Here is a 21,594-nt window from a genome sequence, read left to right on the forward strand (position 1 = left end):
AGGGGCTGAAAATAAAATGGCCAATATTATAATGCCCTTGTATAGATCTATGTCATAGCCTCACTTAGAATGCTACCTCAAAATATAAAATCTACTGTGCAGAGTTTTTAAAAAATAGTCCCTGGATTCCAAACAGCTACACTGGTCTCCTTGTAGATATCTACAGAGATTAACATCCTTTTATTTTCTGATCTGTCAATTTAGCATCTTTTCCCTGGATATGATAATTACATTTAAAGAACAGCTCTCCTTTTATCCTGGGGTTGTTGTTGAAATGCATCATAAGCATCTCCCACATGGGAGATGAGGCCAGCCAGTTTCTTACCCTGAAGCTGAGAGGTGGTGATTAGAATTCAGAGAAAGAGGGCTGTAAATATGTATTTAAAAGAACAGAAGTGTAGTAGAATATATTTTTAAGTAAGCAGAACCAACTGCATTGAAAACAAAACTCTTTCTCTAAAAACAGATTTGGTTCAAGCGCAGCAGATATCCAAGTGCTGAGCTGGGGTGGGGGAGGGGGGGAAATGGAATGTGTTCAATCTTCAGGCAGACAGAGATGCATTACTGATGACTTCCCTCTTCCCCACATCCAGTCACCTTGACGAATTGCTGGCTTCAAGATTACCTTTCTCGGCAGATGAATCTCTCTCGGCTTGGCTTCGCGAACGAAGATTTAAGAAGGGTGCAATAGTCCACGTTTGCTGCAGGCTCGCTGGTGGCTGACAAGACCAATGTGGGACAGGCAGGTCCGGCCACAGCGGCTGCAGGGAAAAGTCTGATTTAGGGTTGGTCCTGTAGCAGTGCGATTCTTCCTCAATCTCCTTTTGTCCTCAAGACCAGCTATGCGTGCGTTCTCAAAGGAAGAGACAGCCTGGTGGATGGTGTGCCTCCATGCTTTGCGATCTGAGGCTAGGTCAGACCACTGGTGATGGTTGATGTGACAGGTGCTAAGGGATTTCTTCAAGGAGTCCTTGTACCTCTTCTTTGGTGCCCCTCTATTTCGATGGCCGGTGGAGAGTTCGCCATACAGGGCAATCTTGGGAAGGCGGTGGTTTTCCATCCTAGAAATATGCCCTGCCCAGCGCAGCTGCGTCTTCAACAGCAGTGCCTCGATGCTGGTAACCTCTGCCCGCTTGAGGACTTCAGTGTTGGTCACAAAGTCACTCCAGTGGATGTTGAGGATGGTGCGAAGGCAGCGCTGATGAAAGCGCTCAAGGAGTCGCAGGTGATGACGGTATAAAACCCACGATTCGGAGCCATAGATGAGGGTTGTCATCACAACCGCTTTGTAAACATTGATCTTTGTGGCTTTTTTCAGATGCTTGTTGCTCCACACTCTTTTGTGCAGTCGGCCAAATGCACGATTTGCCTTTGCCAGCCTGTTGTCAATCTCCTTGTCGATCTTGGCATCTGAGGAGATGATGCACCCCAGGTAGCTGAACTGCTGGACTGTCTTCAGAACTGATTCACCCACAGTGATGCAGGGAGGGTGATAATCTTCCTGGGGTGCAGGCTGGTGGAGAACTTCTGTCTTCTTCAGACTAACTTCTAGGCCGAATAGCTTGGCAGCCTCTGCAAAGCAGGACGTCATATGCTGCAGAGCTGATACCGAGTGGGAGACGAGTGCAGCATCATCAGCAAACAGTAGCTCTCGGATGAGTTTTTCCATTGTCTTGGAGTGTGCCTTTAGTCGCCTCAGGTTGAACAGGCTGCCATCGGTGCGATAGCGGATGTAGACACCATCGTCCTCATCTAGATCTACTGCGGCTCTTTGAAGCATCATGCTAAAGAAGATCGTAAAGAGAGTTGGCGCGAGAACGCAGCCTTGCTTTACACCTGTGCCTATTGGGAAGGGCTCCGAGAGGTCGTTGCAGTGTCTGACTTGGCCTCGCTGGTCTTCGTGTAGCTGGATGATCATGCTGAGGAACCTTGGGGGACATCCTAAACGTTCCAAGATTTGCCACAGGCCTTTCCTGCTAACGGTATCGAAAGCTTTGGTAAGGTCGACAAAAGTCACATACAGAGCCTTGTTCTGTTCCCTGCATTTCTCTTGGAGCTGCCTGAGAACAAATACCATGTCGGTGGTGCTCCTGTTAGCTCTGAAGCCGCACTGGCTCTCTGGGAGGAGTTCTTCTGCAATGGTGGGCACCAGTCTGTTCAGGAGTATTCTGGCAAGGATTTTGCCTGCGATGGAGAGCAGGGTTATCCCCCGGTAGTTGGAGCAGTCTGACTTTTCCCCTTTGTTCTTGTATAGGGTGATGATGATTGCATCGCGAAAGTCCTGTGGTAATTTGCCTTGTTCCCAGCAGGTGACAAGTACTTTGTGAAGTGAGCTATGTAGTACTGTGCCCCCATGCTTCCAGATCTCTGGTGGAATTCCATCAACTCCTGCTGCCTTGCCACTTTTCAGTTGCTTGATGGCTTTAACAGTCTCTTCTAGGGTGGGGATCTCATCCAACTCTGTTTTCACCGGTTGAAGTGGGGTGAGGTGGATTGCTGAATCTTGAACTACGCGGTTGGCACTGAATAGAATTGGCACTGAATAGAATTCTAGAAATGCATGTCTCTCTTCTGTAGATATCCGTGGGTGATGCTTAGCCATGATTGATACCATGTGGGGCTCCCTATGGAGGATGACTGACAAAATAAATGTTTCCATACAAGTTAATGGATGATTGCTGGCAGTAAGTGGTGACACACCATAAGTATTTCCTCTACTCATTAGCAAACTACTACTTTCTACTATAAGCAAAGAGTTATGCCAATGCATTAAGAACATAAGAACATAAGAGAAGCCATGTTAGATCAGGCCAATGGCCCATCCAGTCCAACATTCTGTGTCACACAGCGGCCAAATATATATATATATATATATATATATATATATATATATATATATATATATATACACACACATACACACACACACACACTGTGGCTAATAGCCACTGATGGACCTCTGCTCCATATTTTTATCTAACCCCTTCTTGAAGGTGGCTATGCTTGTGGACGCCACCACCTCCTGTGGCAGTGAATTCCACATGTTAATCACCCTTTGGGTGAAGAAGTACTTCCTTTTATCCGTTTTAACCTGTCTGCTCAGCAATTTCATCGAATGCCCACGAGTTCTTGTATTGTGAGAAAGGGAGAAAAGTACTTCTTTCTCTACTTTCTCCATCCCATGCATTATCTTGTAAACTTCTATCATGTCACCCCTCAGTCGACGTTTCTCCAAGCTAAAGAGCCCTAAGCGTTTCAACCTTTCTTCATAGGGAAGGTGTTCCAGCCCTTTAATCATTCTAGTTGCCCTTCTCTGGACTTTCTCCAATGCTATAATATCCTTTTTGAGGTGCGGCGACCAGAACTGCACACAGTACTCCAAATGAGACCGCACCATCGATTTATACAGGGGCATTATGATACTGGCTGATTTGTTTTCAATTCCCTTCCTAATAATTCCCAGCATGGCGTTGGCCTTTTTAATTGCAAACGCACACTGTCTTGACATTTTCAGTGAATTATCTACCATGACCCCAAGATCTCTCTCTTGGTCTGTCTCTGCCAGTTCACACCCCATCAACTTGTATTTGTAGCTGGGATTCTTGGCCCCAATGTGCATTACTTTGCACTTGGCCACATTGAACCGCATCTGCCACATTGACGCCCACTCACCCAGCCTCAACAGATCCCTTTGGAGTTCCTCACAATCTTCTCTGGTTCTCACCACCCTGAACAATTTAGTGTCATCCGCAAATTTGGCCACTTCACTGCTCACTCCCAACTCTAAATCATTTATGAACAAGTTAAAGAGGATGGGACCCAGTACCGAGCCCTGCGGCACCCCACTGCTTACCGTCCTCCACTGCGAAGACTGCCCATTTATACTCACTCTCTGCTTCCTATTACTCAGCCAGTTTTTGATCCACAAGAGGACCTGTCCTTTTACTCCATGACTCTCAAGCTTTCTAAGGAGCCTTTGATGAGGAACTTTATCAAAAGCTTTCTGGAAGTCAAGGTAAACAATATCTATCGGGTCTCCTTTGTCCACATGTTTGTTCACCCCCTCAAAGAAATGTAACAGGTTAGTGAGGCAAGATCTTCCCTTGCAGAACCCATGCTGAGTCTTCCTCAATAACCCGTGTTCATCAATGTGCCTACTCATTCTGTCCTTGATAATGGTTTCTACCAACTTTCCCGGTATTGAAGTCAGACTGACTGGCCTGTAATTTCCCGGATCTCCTCTGGAACCCTTTTTAAAGATGGGGGTGACATTTGCTACCTTCCAGTCCTCAGGAATGGAGGCAGATTTCAATGAAAGATTACAGATTTTTGTTAGAAGATCCACAAGTTCAACTTTGAGTTCTTTCAGAACTCTCGGATGTATGCCATCCGGACCCGGTGACTTATTAGTTTTTAATTTGTCTATTAGTTGTAGGACCTCCTCTTTTGTCACCTCAATCTGACTCAGGTCTTTCAACACCCCTTCCAATATTAGTGGTTCTGGGGCGGGCAAACACTTCTCATCTTCCACGGTGAAGACGGAGGCAAAAAATGCATTCAGCTTCTCAGCCATTTCCCCATCCTCCTTCAGTAATCCTTTTACCCCATGGTCATCCAAGGGCCCCACTGCTTCCCTGGCTGGTTTCCTACTTCTAATATATTTGAAGAAATTTTTATTGTTGGTCTTTATGTTTTTTGCAATATGCTCCTCATAGTCCCTTTTTGCCTGCCTGATCACAGTCTTGCATTTGATTTGCCACTGCCTGTGTTCCCTTTTATTAATCTCACTTGGACTGGTTTTCCACCGCTTAAAGGAGTCCTTCTTACCTTTTACAGCTTCCATTACTTTGTTTGTTAACCATGCTGGCCTCTTCTTATACCTGTTTGTGCCTTTCCTAACTTGTGGTATGTATTTTATCTGAGCTTCTAGGATTATAGTTTTAAATAGTCTCCAAGCTTCCCCAAGGGTTTTGACCATATTTACCTTTCCTTTCAGTTTCCTCCTCACATGCCTCCTCATCTCAGAGAATTTACCCCTTTTAAAGTTAAATGTGGTTGTGGCGGTCTTTTTGGGCAACTCCCTATTTATACAAATGGTGAAATCAATAACATTATGGTCACTGTTCCCAAGCGGCGCAATCACTTTTACGTCTCTCACCAAGTCTTGGGCATTACTTAGGACCAGATCCAGGATCGCCCCACCTCTGGTAGGTTCTGAGACCATCTGCTCCATAGCACAGTCATTGAGAGCATCAAGAAACTCAATCTCTTTCTCTCGACCAGAACACATATTGACCCAATCAATCTGCGGGTAGTTAAAATCACCTATTATGACACAGTTTTTACGTTTAGCCGCTATCTTTAATCCCTCCATCATATTATAATCGTCCTCTCTCTTTTGATTTGGTGGGCGATAACAAACTCCCATAGTTAAATTTCCTTTTGGGCCCTCTATTTCAACCCAAAGCATTTCTAAAAGGGAATCTAATTCTCTGACCTCAGTCTTACTGGACCGTATATCCTCTCTGACATACAGAGCCACCCCACCTCCAACCCTTCCCTCCCTATCCTTCCGATATAACTTATATCCAGGAATCACCGTGTCCCACTGATTCTCCTCATTCCACCAAGTTTCTGAAATTCCCACAATGTCTATGTTTTCTCCCAACACTAAACATTCCAATTCACCAATTTTACTTCGGACACTTCTAGCATTTGCATACAAACATTTATAATTTCCCAAGCAAGCTAGGCCCGCCACCTCTCTCCTGCCGCCTCGAGACTCTAGCAGACAGTCCATACTGTTTGTCACCATCACAGTGGACAACTCTGATCCATTACTCGGTAGAAAAATAGAAGCCAACCCTTCATCTCTTTGAGACGAGTCCTCCCGAACCAGAGACATTCCATCTCCTGTCGGCTTTCCCCCAAGATTTAGTTTAAAAACTGCTCTGCCACCTTTTTGATTTTAAGCGCCAGCAGCCTGGTTCCATCCGGAGACAAGTGGAGACCGTCTCTTTTGTACAGCTCTGGCTTGTTCCAGAAAGCATCCCAGTGCCTAACAAACTTAAACCCTTCCTCCTTACACCATCGTCTCATCCACACATTGAGACTTCTAATTTGCGCCTGTCTCTCCTGCCCTGCACGTGGAACAGGTAGCACTTCCGAGAAGGCCACCTTGGAGGTCCTGGCCTTAAGTCTCCCACCTAGCAGCCTAAATTTCTCCTCCAGGACCTCACGATTGCATTTCCCCACATCGTTGGTGCCAACATGCACCATGACCACAGGCTCCTCCCCAGCACTGTCTATAAGCCTATCTACTACACGCGTAATGTCCGCTACCTTCGCACCAGGCAGGCAAGTCACCATACGGTCAATACGCGGTTTTGCCACCCAGCTGTCTACTTGCCTAAGGATCGAATCACGAACTACCAAGACCCCCCTCTCCCCCTGCCCAGGGATGGTTCCTTGGCGCGAAAGGATACCTGCTCACCAACCAAAGAAGAGGTCCCTTCTGAGGGCGCATTCCCCTTATCCTCAGCAAGGTGCCCTGTTCCCTCTCGACCCTCACGCTCTCTGGCAGCAACGGGGCTGCCACATTCAGAGTGGGGCTCATCTAATACGCCCCCGAGAGTCTTCCCCAATTGCCTAACTGACCGTCTCTGCTTCTCCAGGGCAGTCACCTCGGCCTCAAGGGTACGAACTCGTTCCCTGAGGACCAGGAGCTCCTTGCATCGAGCACACACCCAAGACTTCTGTCCTGTGGGCAGATAGTCATACATGTGACACTCAGTGCAAAACACTGGAAAGCCCCCACCCCCCTGCTGGCATTCTACCTTCATGATATATATATTAAATATACAGTCCTCTTTAAATGCTGTTGTTTACGTGGCTCCCCTTCTGGAAGGTCAACTTACCTTATTGGGAGAACAAGGAAATCAGGGATCTGGGTTCCTGGTCCTTAGGAAGCCCCCAGGCAAAGAGCCACAGGCCAAGAGCCCTTTAGCTTAAAATGCAAAGAGGGTGGAGCAGACCACTCCTAAGCAATCATCAACAATTACTCTCAATCAATCAATCAATCAATCAATCACTTTCACCTTTAGCCCACTCACCCAAACATACAGCAGTTCCCCAGCTATCACAACTCAGCCTTTTCAGCAGTCACCCAAGCCTCAGAATGAAGTCTTTCAAAACGCAGAAATTCTTAGCAACTTCTCCAGCTGTCTCAGCTTATCAGAGCTGCTCTGCTCTGTTCTGCTCCTCTCAGGCCTCTCTGAGATTCCACACGGCCACAGCCTGAGTTACGCAAGATGCATTGAATAACACAGAGAGGTTTGCTTAATAGAATGCAGTCCTCAGTGAATTATTCCGTGTCAAAATGTAGCCTGGAAAATGCATGTGACTAAGTGAACTGCCATCTGTTTCAAAATGAATCACATCTTTCTGTATATCCTGAAAAGCTTCATACAGAAATGACTACACCACCCAACCAAATGTCAAACACCCCAAGGAAATAGTAAAATTCAGAACTGAAAATGAGTTGAAACAGAACTGCTTTCCATCACAGGAGCCACCATTTGCTCATGAAATACCTAACCAAAGTTTTTTAAAAAGTCTTCTAAACGTCCAATTGACTCCTCAATTGACTTCTTTGGAGGTTTTTAAACAGAGGCTTGATGACCATGTGACAGCAATGCTGATTCTGTGAATTAGGCAGATCATGAGAAGGAGGGCAGGAAGGGTTGCATCAGTGCTTAGTTATTGTGGCGCTTTCTTACATGCCCAGGGAAATGCTGTTCGCCACTTTGGGGTCAGGCTGCAATTTTTCTCCTGGAGGTTTTTCTTGCCATCTTCTGGACATGGTGCAGGGGTCACTGGGGATGTAGGGAGGAGGTATTTGTGAATTTCCTGCATTGTGCAGAGGGTTGGACTAGATGACCCTGGAGGTACTTTCCAAGTCTATGATTCTATGATTGATTTAAGGTATTATATCCAACTTTTCCCTGTGGCTCAGAACAGTTTGTAAGTCACAATTAAAACATTACAATTTATAAGCAGCAAACTAAACCCCCAGATAATCTCTCCACCCCCATAAACTACTGCAGTTTGTGTTCCATTAAAAACCCTGGCAAATAAAATGTCATTACCAAGCCTCTTGGACGTTTCTGAAGATGTCACCCCCCCCCCCTCAGCTCCTTAATCACCCTTTCCAGAAAGAGGGAGTGACAGCGGTTGATGCAAGGTGGGCAGCCTCATGAGGGGGGAACAGATGGGTAACCTCAGGACCATAACTGGAGCGTATGAAGCTTTTCTGCAGACCTGCGCATCTCATACCACAGATGCCACATGGCACGCCTGCTGCGGCACAAGTGAGCATGCACAATCAAGGCAATGTAGCAGTTTTTCTCCTATCTTCCAGCTCATTGGTTCTCAAGACAGCTTGCGTATCATAAAACTGCTTCATAGAAGCTGAAACAAACATATAGTCTTATGGCACCTTAAAGTGTAACAAAGTGATTATGGCAAGTTTTCATGAGTCAGAGTCTGCTTCATCTGATAGACAATTTAAAAAAAAAAAAGCTATGACACATGAAACCAGTATAATAAAGCCAGTCTGTGACAGAAGAGTACTGAAGGATGAGGGAAGCAAACTTTGTACAACAGAGGCAGCGTAATGTAGTGGTTAGAGTGTCTGCCATGGAAGCTCACTGGGTAACACACATGAAGCTGCCTTATAGTGAATCAGATTAGACCCTTGGTCCATCAAGGTCAGTATTGTCTACTTAGACTGGCAGTGGCTCTCCGGAGTCTCAGGCATCATCTACTGCCTTATTCTTTTAACTGGAGATTTTGGGGATTGAACCTGGGACCTTCTGCATGCCCAGCAGATGCTCTACCACTGAGCCCCTCCCCTAATGTTGGGGCAGTCACATAATCTCAGTCTAACCTATCTCAGAGGATGGCTGTAAGAATAAAATGGAGGAGAAAAGACTGACATAAGCTGCTTTGGGTCTCCAATAAGGAGGAAAATGAGGTATAACTGAAGTCATAGAATCATAGAGTTGGAAGGGACCTCTAGGGTCATCTAGTCCAACCCCCTGCACAATCCAGGAAACTCCCAAACACCTCCCCCTAAATTCACAGGATCTTCATTGCTGTTAGATGGCCATCTAGCCTCTGTTCAAAACCTCCAAGGAAGGAGAGCCCACCACCTCCCGAGGAAGCCTGTTCCACTGAGGAATCGCTCTAACGGTCATGAAGTTCTTCCTAATGTTGAGCCCTCCTCTGGACCCATTCCAGATTGTCTATATCCTTCTTAAAATGTGGTGCCCAAGACTGAACACAATACTCCAGATGAGGTCTTACCAGAGCAGAGTAAAGCAATACCATCACATCACGTGATCTGGACACTATACTTCTGTTGATACAGCCCAAAATTGCATTTGCCTTTTTAGCCACCGCATCACACTGTTGACTCATGTTCAGCGTATGATCCACTAAGACCCCTAGATCCTTTTCGCACATACTACTGCTAAGACAAGTCTCCCCCATTCTATAACCATGCATTAGATTTTTCCTACCTAAATGCAGAACTTTTCATTTATCCCTGTTAAAATTCATTTTATTGGTTTTAGCCCAGTTTTCCATCCTGTCAAGGTCATCCTATATCCTGTTTCTGTCTTCTGTGTTTGCAACCCCTCCCAATTTAGTATCATCTGCAAATTTAATAAGCATTCCCTCTATTCCTTCATCCAAATCATTGATAAAGATGTTGAACAAAACAGGTCCCAGGACAGATCACTGAGGCACTCCAATTATCACTCCTCTCCAAGAGGATGAGAAACCATTCACAAGCACTCTTTGAGTGTGATCTGTCAACCAGTTATGGATCCACCTAATGGTAACAGGATCCAAACCACATTTTACCAACTTGTCAACAAGGATAGTATGTGGAACCTTATTAAAAGGCTTACTGAAATCAAGATAAACTATGTCTACAGCATTCCCGTGATCCAGCAAGGTAGTCACTTTCTCAAAAAAAGAGATCAGGTTAGTCTGACATGACTTTTTAATTTTTTTAATTTCTTTTTTATTTCTTATTATTTCTTATTATTATTTCTTATTAAGTTAGCAAGTATTTATTTATTTATTTATTTTAGTACATATCTATTCTGCCCATTCCCTGTAGGGCTCAGGGCAGAGTACAACACATGATAAAACAATAAGTAAATAAAGTAAATAAATAAACACATATTTGGAGCATTTGTCTTAGAAAAATTCTCATCAAGACAGGAACGGGTATGTATGTATATGCTTTTATATAGGAAAAACATATGTGGTGCAACCAGCAGCAGGGTCTCTAACTAAAGACTGGATCACACAATGTCAGGGGTGGAGGACAAGCTTTTTCTGCCACAAATGCAATGCTTCCCTTTTCCTGTTGGAGTGAGTGGCAAGAAAGAAAAGTGGTGTGCATTCATAGTCTTTAGAGAGCTGTTTATGGAGCTACTTCGAGTTCTTTAGGCTTTTTCCATTTTTTTCTTCTCATTGGAATTGTCTGTGATTGCGCTTTCAGTATTTCGCTTTTAAGAAACTCCCACCTCTCCTGAACCCCCTTCCTCCTAAGTATTTCTGACCATGAGATTTTACCCAGCATAGTTCTAAGTTTATAAAAGTTTGCCTTTTTGAAGTCCAACCTATAAGTCTGACTACGTATAGCTTTTCCCTTCCCTAAGACTGTAAATTCCAAAATCACATGGTCACTACTGCCCAGGGTGCCGACTGTTTCCACTTCTTCAATCAATTCTCCTTGTTGGTGAGAATCAAATCCAAGATAGCAGATCTCCTTGTTTCCTTCTTCACTTTCTGGAAAAGGAAGTTGTCAGCAAGACAAGTCCAGAATCTATTTGACTTTTCATTTTTAGCATAGTTGGACTTCCAACAGATGTCCGGATAATTGAAATCTCCCATGATCACTGTATCCCTTCTCTTGAAGAACTTTGCAATCTGCTGTAGAAGTATCTCATCCAAGTCCTCTGCCAGATTTGGTGGTCTATAGCAGACCCCCACAATAATATCACTGTTTTTTCTTACTCTTTTTATTTTTACCCAGAGACTCTCAACTGAGCTGTCATGCTCAGATTCACATATTTCCTCACAAGTATATACCTCCTTCACATATACTGCTATGCCTCCGCGCTTTCTCATTTGCCTGTCCCTTTTAAATAAGTTGTGCCCCTGAATCCTAATATTCCAATTGTGAGTGTCATCCCACCACGTTTCAATAAGGCCTATTATGTCACAGTCTCCTTCCTTTATTAGCATTTCCAGTTCCTCCTGTTTGTTTCCCATACTCTGTGCATTAGTGTAGAGACATCGGAATCCATGTTAAAATTAACATTACCTAGCATATGCGCCACTCTCTGCAAATCTTTAATGTTCTTATCCTCTGTTTCTGGCATCATACGAGGCTTTGAATTATTGTCTCGCTCCCCCATACAATTTAGCTTAAAGCTCTTCTTATTAGGTTAGCAAGGCTGTTGTTATTATGTTAGCAAGGCCTCCTTATTAGGTTAGCAAGTATTTATTTATTTAAGTACATATCTATTCCGCCCATTCCCTGTAGGGCTCAGGGCAGAGTACAACATATGATAAAACAATAAGTAAATAAATAAACACATGTTTTTAGCATTTGTCTTAGAAAAATTCCCATCAAGACAGGAACAGGTATGTATGTATATGCTTTTATATAGGAAAAACATATGTGGTGCAACCAGCAGCAAGGTCTCTAACTAAAGACTGGATCACACAATGTCAGGGGTGGAGGACAAGCTTTTTCTGCCACAAATGCAATGCTTCCCTTTTCCTGTTGGAGTGAGTGGCAAGAAAGAAAAGTGGTGTGCATTCATAGGACAACAATCAGCTTCTCTTGAAATCATGCTACAGTGCTGAGAATTGACTTTTTTGTATTCCATGCTTTCAAGGAGGAGGAGATTAGATTTATACCCCACCCTTCACTTGGAGTCTCAGAGCAGCTTACAATTTAATTTCCCTTCTTCTTCCCACAACAGACACACCTGTGAGATAGGTGGGGCTGAGAGTGCTCTCAGAGAATGCTCTTGAGAGAACAGCTCTGCTGAGATCTTGTGGCTGAGTCAAGGTCACACCAGTGGCTGCATGTGATGAAGTGGGGAATCAAACCTGGTTCTCCCAGAGTCTGCACTCTTGACCACCACACCAACTGGCTCATGGTCAGTGCCACATAGTTTACATCCTTTGGGAAGGGAAAGAGAGAGCAAACTGCTGGAGAAGAATCTTGAGAATCCCTTGGACTGCAAGAAAATCAAATCAGTCCTAAGGGAAATCAACCCAGACTGTTCCTTGGAAGGTCAGATGCTGAAGCTGAAGCTCAAATACTTTGGCCACCAAATGAGAAGGGAGCACTCACTGGAGAAGATCCTGATGCTGGGAAAGACAGAAGGAAAAAGAAGAAGGGGACAGCAAAAGATGAGATAGCTGGAAAGTGTTACTGATGTAACAAACACAAATTTGAGCAGACTTCGGAGGATGGTGGAAGACAGGAGGGCCTGGCGTGACTTTGTCCATGGGGTCACAAAGAATAAGACTCGACTGTGCAACTGAACAACAACAAAGAGAGAGCAAACAAGTAACAGAGAGTTATGGTAAGTATATGTTTACGAGCAAAGCAGAAGCAAATAGGCATTCCTGCAGCAGATAACAAACCTGCTAACTTTGGCCTAAGATCCCTGAGAGAGAAAGTGAACCTGACCCCCTGTGCCCCAAGCTGCTTTGTCTTTAGGCAGCTAATGGCTCTTGTGTCTTTAAACTGCAACACATCCAGTCTAGCTCTAAACCATTCTGTGACTCTCCTTCCAGTTAGGAACTAGAGGAGTGTTCACTTCTGAAAGCCAGAACAGGGAAAGAGAAACATCTTTAGCAACTGCACCATCTTCTGAAGATTTGCTATCTCCCTTCTTGCTCAAGTATGTATCATGCTGGGGTGTGGCCTGAGGCTTTTCATTATTTGGCTTTGGCTCACATCCCATCTGGAAGAGCCAGCCTAAAGTGTAGTTTGCTGTTCTGCTGCTGTTTTGTTGATTTCTGTTGCTGTTGAAATAACTTCAGGGGGAAAAGTGGAGTACAAATCCTATAGATATAAAAGCCTAACCATATTGGAGATGACTCATCTACCATCCCTTTGGCTGAGCCACGTGTTGCTTAAAAAGCAACTCCAGCCCTAGGACAGACAAGGAATGCGCCACTGGGGAAGCTGCTAGGTAGTGGCTGTTGCTAGGCAACCAAGCTTGGTTCTGTCAGTAAAAGGTGGGGGGAGGCCCTTTCCAGGTGTATTTTGGCCTTTGAGGGAGAACTCATTGGGGCCAGTCCTGACTAGGGTTGCCAGCTCCATGATGGGAAATTCCTGGAGATTTTGTGGTGGAGTCTGCAGAATCCAGAGTTTGGGGAGAGGCCTCAGCTGAATATAATGCCATTGAGTCCACCGTCCAAAGCAGTTATTTTCTTTTGAGGGGGGGGGGAGTTCAGTTGTGTTACCAGAAGATCTTAGGCTCCACCTGAAGGTTGGCTACCCTAGGCCCAGCAACACCCTCTGGGTGACTTCATGCCACCTGACTGACTGGCATGACTTAACTAGGCCTGGCTGCTTGCTCCTGTTCAGCAGCAGCCACCCTATGACAGCCAGTGTGATGTAGCAGATAGTGCTTCAGAGCAGGATCTGCCAGATCCAAGTTCTTTCTGTGGAAGTTGACTGGGTGATTTCGGACCAGTTAGAGACTTTCAGCCTAATCTACCTCACAGGGTTATTGTGCAGATCAAAAGGGGGAGAGGAGAATGATGTAAGCTGATTTGGTCCCCCTGTGGAGAAAGACTGTACTTTTCTTAGGTAGAGGCTGCAGGGAGGGGGGAGGAGATGGAAAGCTGAAGTCAGAGAAGAGAGATGTAGGTTGATGGTTGCCTGAGAAGGAGATAGGGTTGTCAGCTCCAGATTGGGAAGTTCCTGGAGATTTGGGGGGTAGAACCTAGAGAAGGTGGGGTTTGAGGAGTGGGACCTCAGACACGGCAATAGACTCCACCCTCCAAACCAGCTATTTCTTCCTGGAGAAACATTGTTGCCAATATCCAGGTGAGGGCTGGAGATCACTCAGAATTACAACTGCTGTCCAGATAGCAGAGATCATTTCCCCTAGAGAAAATGACTGCTTTGCAGGGTGGACTCTGTCATTATATTCTGCTGAGGTCACTTCCCTCCTGCTTTGGTCCACAGTGTGAAGAAAGACAGTACTTTTCCTAGGTAGAGGTTGCAGGGAGAGGGGAGGAGATGGAAAACTGAAGTCAGATCAATTCCTCTACAGAAAATGGCCACTTTGAGGTGCATACTCTATGGTATACCATAGCACAACCAGGCCAGGCCTCCCCCCCACCCCCGCCAAAAAAAAAAAAAAGATCACGCCACAAGCTTACACTGATGCTAAATGCTGCAAGGCCAAATATGACAGGAAAAGCTGACAACAACGCACTGCAGATGAAAGGAATGCTGAATTTCAGTGTCTACATTATCATCATCATGATATACCACAGCAAATTGATGCTGAGTGCCAAAGACTGGGGCACTTGCCCAGAGATTCTTTCTAGAGTCCATTGTATTTATTTTCACAATGGGCCTTATTCCTAGTACTTAAATAAATTCCTGGTTATTGATTTGAGGTGGGATGCCTTTCTTCCCTTGCATGGTTAGAACATTACCTTTTCCATGCCAGGCTCCAGCAGCTAACTTCAGGGACCTGGGCTGCAGAGTAAACATCCCAGTCTAGCTTTAGATACAGCTACCTATAGCCTTAGCCTAACAATGAGTTCCACTATTGTGTGACAGTCACCAGGAAAGCTTTTTAAACAGAGAGAGAGAGAGAGAGAGAGAAGCCCTGCTATGTAACCATCGCACACAGATAGCATTGTTTGAACAGAAGGTTATAAAATTGTACTGTGTAATTTGTATACATTTCAAATTACAGAGCAGCAAAGATACCAGAAAATAAATACATTATACTGTGAGAGACTGTTGACTCTGTTTTGCCTGCCATGCTACCAGCAGCCCTCCAGAGTCTCTCCAACTACCTCTTACCCAAGGTCCTTTAATCCAAACTACTGGTAACTGAATCTGATTGTTCAGCATGCAAAACATGTGCTCTGCCATATTTCTGCATGATTTATAAAGGGTTTTAGCCATCTGTCCAACATTTCCCATAAATTAACCCACATCGAACAAGTACAAGCTTTCATAAATTAATTTTTAAAACCACTGTACTCTGCAGTTTTCTTATAAAAGTACAGCAGGGAGGTCAAGAATCGATTCTGTCAAATCTGGATAAACCAGCAAAAGGGAGGATTACACAAGGATTCTAAACAGCTACTGGTACATGTTATGAGAAAAGAAGAATTATGGTGGGCCTGATGTCGGCTGACTAAGGCTGTTTCCATATGGTGAAGCGTCTTTACACTGCTGTGAATGCTAAAGTATACATGTTAACAGTGGAGCTTCCACACATTAGAGTTTTCTGCACACTCGCCTTTGTCTTTCCCCCACCCTTTCCCCTTCCATCCATGTTTTGCAGCACTTTGGGCGGGGGGAAGGACATGGTTATCATGCCTATTGTGATAACTTACCCCCCACCCCATTTTTTGTTCTTGTCTTCATGCAGGCTACATAGTACTATAATGCTTCTTTCAAAACTAGAAACATACGGTATGTGCTAATATTGTCCCTAACCCATTTCAGATTTTCATGGAATTGTTATAGCAGTAGGTCATTGTAGTGTTATTAAAAAAAACTCAACCATCTGGTGACAAGGCAGGAAAATAGCTTGGGAAATGGCTTCTACAAGAGGCTGATGGTGAGAAACTCTCCACCTTTAGGGCAGTACCTTTACAAAGTAGGAAAATGTATATAATTTCTTCTAGTTGGTGTGCAAATGTGCCTAGACTGTGTTCCAAAAAGACTGGAGTAAAACAGGTTTGGAGAAGAATGTCTTGATGATGGGGAGAACCTGGAACAGGACAACTACAACTTGACAGTGCGTGGAAGTTTTAAAAAATAAGTATTTTAGCCTGGAAGCCAAGGTGGAAACAGTATAGATTTATTTATTTAAAGCATTTGTATCCTGCTTTTCTACCCAACTAAGTCTTCAAATCAGGGCTTTTTTTCTGGGGGAACACAGTGGAACAGAATTCCAGAACCTCTTCATGGAAACAAAATTATAAAAAAAATGTTTAAAAGTTAACAAGGGGTACCCATGTGTTTCTCCTTCATTTCCCTCTTGAGAATTCCAGCACCTCTTTTTCCAGAAAAAAAAAAACCCTGTTCAAGATGGCAAAGAATTTTTTAGAAATCTACTTTAACAATAGTGGATATATGATAACCAACAATTAGAAAACAAACCAAAAAGTAAGGAGAGTCAATAAGGGATTGATTGCCCTTCCTGTCTAAGCTCCAAACTAATGGTCATCATTTCCCCCCCCACCCCCACAGAGGTTTAGTAGCTGTACTTAATTGATTTATGTTGATAGCTAATACAGAGGTCTGTCCAGAACAAAAAAAGGAATGCCATACAAAACATAAGAGTGTCCACCCAATGACAGAAGACAGTCATAGAGAGGGATAGACAAATCTTGGGGGTGGGGTTTACATGGCAGGTAGGCACACAGTGATGGGGGCCATATGCTTGCTTCACTGCACATTTTCATCTGGTTTGCAATGAGTTCAGTACATTTTTTTTAAAGATTCCACTCATTGTTTACGCTGACTGATCTGGCTGTGTGGTCAAGCAATCTGATCATGGCATGAAACTGTAACACAGGTCCATTGAGGCTGCGTCCTTGAACTTTTGTCATGAAATGGGTAAAACACTTGGGAGACAAACTGTATGAAAATTTTGGAAGGTGGAAGAAAAGTGACTCTATGCAGCTCTCCTAAAATGGAATTATAGCCTTTAGCTTCAGTAAGAAAAAATGGGTGAAGCTGAAGAAGAGAACAAATTACCTTGGGCCATGCAATGACTGAATGCTGGCTTCATAAATTGTTGTGAGATTTCTAGTATTTCATTTATTTAAAATATTTTTTGCCCTGCATTCTTTGTTAAAAACATCACAAGGAAGTCAAACCATCCTGTAATGAGAAAGCCTATAAATTCTAAACTTTGAAAGCTGTGCATATTCCTTTGAGGGGTAAATACGAATTTCAGGTGCATATGATTTATATGGGGGGGACAGTGCTGGAAAAGAGGGAACCTGCCATAACTTCCTCAGTCCTGTTTGAAATCCCTCTCCAACTGCTTGGAAGCTCCCCCCCTCCCCCCGCTTAAAAAAGAGCAATTAGATCATGAATTTCCTGCCATCTTATCTTAATTTATGAGCTTCTAAATCCTCTTCTAAAGAGCTGAAGAGGATTCAGTTCAGAATGGCTGTTTGGCATACAGAAAGACTCAGGTTGCAAACCACCCCCCTCCCCCGGCATCTCCAGTTAAAAGGACTAGTTAGCAGGTGACATGAAAGACCTCCACCTGAGACCCCTGGAGAGCCACTGCCAGTCTGAGTAGATAGTGCTGTCCTTTATGGACCAATTCAGTATAAGGCATCATGTGATGCAAGGAGTTACTTTAAGAGAGGCCAAAGGCTTGTGCTTGCTAGTGGGATTTTGGGCTTTCTTTAAACAAAATCCCCATATGTTATATTACTGATGTGTTTTTGAAACTGTCATCAGTTTTAATGTGGTTTGAGAAAAATAAATTAAAATTTTCTTTTGACAGACAGAATTAGTTACACAGATTATTTTGCACTTTGTCACTAATAATATAAATAAATAATTCCAGCCCTTCCCTTACAAATACTACTAGCAACTACCACTGGTGAAGAAATACTGAAGGTGAATCATGAGAAACAAATTTTGCAAATAAGCCGAAGTTGAAACAATCCAGCAGGGAGCAAAAATACAGAATGTAATAATGATGTGTGCCTTTATTGACTGGGTATATGCAAACTCAAGCCTGGCCAAAAAAAAAAATTCCTACATGATTTCTAAATGATTGTCTTGGAGTAGATACTCATGCCTATAGCTACTTCCTCATGGCAATGGTTTTTCAAGTAGTTTTCATTGCCGCAACATTCATAATGCCAATAGAGCATCCACAGAGCAGTTTTCTTCACATTGTCCTTGCTTCAGCCTCCCACAACCATCATCTTCCACTATCAGCAAAAGGATTTTTCAATTAAAAAAAATCAGCTATAGCATTATAACACCACAATTGTTTATCTACTAGTTCCTCTACTATATTCCCAACTTTTTTTTAAAGCAAGTATCTAGTTCCCTTTTTTCAGAGGTAAAAGGTGAAAGGAATATCTCTGCAAAGAAGAGGAATATAAACTGTTAAAAAAAGATAGCTGGCCATTCAGAAGAACTAGTAGATTGTTATAATACTATAGTGATGTGTTAATTGCTGGGTTTTTTAAAAAAAAAATAAAGCCTGAATAATCCTTCCAATGTATGTGCAAGGGGATGTAGCAGCTGTGGAGGTGAGATAAGAAAATGGTTGTTGATGTAGATGGAATCTGCAAAGCTGTGACCCTTTCCATTCACATGGCATGCAAACACACACTTTGTCATGTTTCTAAAGAGAGTATACCAAACCAAATGAGAGAAAGATCACAGCAAAGCAGAGGAATACACAGAAGTGGACAATTAGGATGACATCATATGGATGCTCCAAAAACCCTTCTTTAATTATGATGCCATACCACAGCAAAACCTCCATGTGGAAGCAGTCATGGAGTCAACTAGACAACAAAAGTTTAATATAATGCTAAGAAGTGCTCTCCAAGACTTGAGGTCAGATAGAAACATTATAAAGCTACTTGGAGACAGTAATCACGATGCTAATATAGTCGACACAGAGGTGAATGTAAAATTGTCTGCCTTCCCCTGAATCCAATGAGATCATATCATTATAAATTCATCGTGATTTCTAGAGAAAGATTTATTCCTTTTCAGTTAGAACAATTAGATCTATTCAGAAAGCTAGGAAATTATTTTTAACAACTGAAATATAGAGGATCTGATAAAATGTATACCATGGGTTAAGAGAAAAGGTGCAAACAAGTTCAAAAGGATGTCAGCATAATTAAATAGCAGGATGGAGCTTTTCAAAAGTGATAGTCTTACCTAAATGAAAATAAATTTGAAAACACCCACTCTGAGAACCCTCAGGTATTTTTCTGATAAGACAAGCAAAGACAAGAATATGAGCTACAGACTGAAAAATGTGTAATAGATAATAAAATTAAAGTACATCCAGAACAGATTATCAGTCAGAGAATCAGTCAGAGACGTAAGCTGGATCAGTGGATAACAACAGTGTAAAAAAAACACAAACTGTGCTGAAGAGACAAGGGAAATTGTAGAGAAGTTGAATGAAGTAATCATAGCACTTCACTGCAAAAGATATTGGAGAGAGATTCACCTCTGAACCTCTTCTTCCCACACTATATCTAAAGAACTGTGAGGCAGGTGACACATTTGAAACTCAAGACGTAATTGACTAGCTAGCAGGGAATGTATCACTGGCACCAAATGGCATTCACCTAAAAATTCTTCAAGAATCTGACTAGGACATAGGTAGGTTTTTTTTAATGAAAACTTTAAATTATTGCAAAAGTTAGCCTTCTCAGTAGAAGATTGGAAAGTATGGTAATTGTAACACTTATTTTTAAGAAAGGAATATTACAGCCTAACATCTGCCCTGATCTGTATGGCTCTGGATAGCCTAATATTGGCTGATCTCAGAAGCTAAGCAAGGTCAGCTCTGGGTTAGTATTTGGATGGGAGACCAAAGTCCAGGGTTGTTATGCAGAGGCAGGCAATGGCAATCCACCTCTGTCCATATCTTTGCTTAGAAACCTCTATGGGGTTGCTGTAAGTCAGCTGTGACCTGACAATACTTTTCATTACCAACAAGTTCTGCCCTAGGAAACTGGAAATAGTTAATGGTTACATACACAGAACAAGATTTACTAGCTGGCGGAAAAAATCAGCAGAAGCTGGGGAAGAGGGAATCCCTGTGAAACTGACCTATGATTAATGTTAGCTTCCAGGGCTTTTCATCTCCAGCTCATCACTTCCTGGACTGTCCCGATGTTAGCTTTGTATCTGAATTTGATAGAGACTAATTCCAGCAATTGTGAAGAATTCCCTTTGGGGGAAAAATCCCAGCTGATACAACAGGAGCAGTCTACTTCTCCCCTTTCCCTTTGAGAGTGCTTCTGTTCTGTGAAAACTAACAAGAGAGAGCAGCTTCTTCAAGCCAGCAAAAGCCTTGTCTCCCCTTCTGGTGCACAAAGAGTTACAGAGAAAGAGCTGGAGGGGCCCAGAGGGGAAGAGTCAGTGACGTTCCCGTTCTCTCTCTCCAATCAAGATATAATCAACAGCCCTGGTTCAAGCAGCAGAAGGAAGCAAGGGCTTCTCCAGCAGCCCTTCCTCTCCAGTTCCTGGGGCATTTTCTCCCCCACCTCGTGCAGCTTTTCCCCTCCCCCTTTTTCCTCCCCTCCCACTACTGGGGTGTCGATTTCTCTTGGCCTGTGTTCCCCTGGAAGCTGCCACCCTGAAGTTTCTGGTGGTGCTCCTGGCCGCAGGGATGCTGGCTTTCCTTGGTGCAATTATTTGCATCATCGCAAGCATCCACCCTGCGGTCAACAACGCCGGAGCTCTCCAAGGTACCGACAATGGCTCCAACGCCGCGGCTGCAGCCCTGCTGCCCGCCTCTGGTGCTTCAGACAAGACGCTGGGAGCTCTCCATGGTACTGGAGAAAGCACCTACGGGGGCTTCTCGACAAGCTCTCAGGACTCTTTGTTGGACCTGCTGGCCAGCGCCCGGCCTCAACAGCACCAGCAGCTCTTCAGCCGCTTCCTATGCACCCCACTGACTGTAGAGTGTCCGTCCGAGGGAAGCCCTCAGGGAGACAGCCCCGGGGCGGCTGCCAAAGAAGAGCTTTTCTTCCTCCAAAGCACGGCTGAGCAACTAAGGCAGACGGCACAGCAACAAAAAGACCAGATCCTCATCGATCAGAAGACCATCCGGGAACTGACCACCAAGCTCAGCCAGTGTGAGAATGGGCTCGAACTTAGTTTCCAGGACAGTGCCTCGGTTTGGGGTGTCCCCCGGCATGATACTATGGGTGATCTCCCCTGGGATTCGCCTGCCATGATCCAGGAGCTGGAAGAGGCTGTCAGAACACTGAAAGACAGGATTGACAAGATAGAGGTAAAACGAACAAACAAACTCAACTCCTTTTAATGGTTACAAACTAGTTCACTGTAGAAACCCCTCCCCCCTCCTCTTCATGACTTTTCTTGTTTAAGGCTTGTGCATGTTTTCTCCCCCCTCCACAGCTGCACCCAAAGGGAACTGTTACTATGTTATTATGCATCAACAAGGCTGTTTGTAATATGTGATCAGCAAGACAGAATTCCATTTCTAGCACAACAAGGGACCAGGCAGCATCCTCTTCCTGCTG

At 43.8% G+C, this 21,594-nt stretch overlaps 1 protein-coding gene across 1 annotated transcript in view; it reads left to right on the forward strand.

The window, feature by feature from the left end:
• The first annotated feature begins 20,507 nt into the window (after positions 1–20,507).
• The window catches only part of NPTXR (neuronal pentraxin receptor), a 37,299-nt gene continuing 36,212 nt past the window's right edge, over positions 20,508–21,594 (forward strand). Inside the window, exon 1 of the mRNA XM_060245441.1 lies at positions 20,508–21,341. Coding sequence (XP_060101424.1) covers positions 20,715–21,341 — 627 coding nt within the window. The 5' untranslated portion in view covers positions 20,508–20,714. The remainder of the gene's footprint in view (positions 21,342–21,594) is intronic.

Source organism: Heteronotia binoei, chromosome 8 (genome assembly GCF_032191835.1).
Source record: "Heteronotia binoei isolate CCM8104 ecotype False Entrance Well chromosome 8, APGP_CSIRO_Hbin_v1, whole genome shotgun sequence".
In the NCBI taxonomy this organism is placed as follows: Eukaryota; Metazoa; Chordata; class Lepidosauria; order Squamata; family Gekkonidae; genus Heteronotia; species Heteronotia binoei.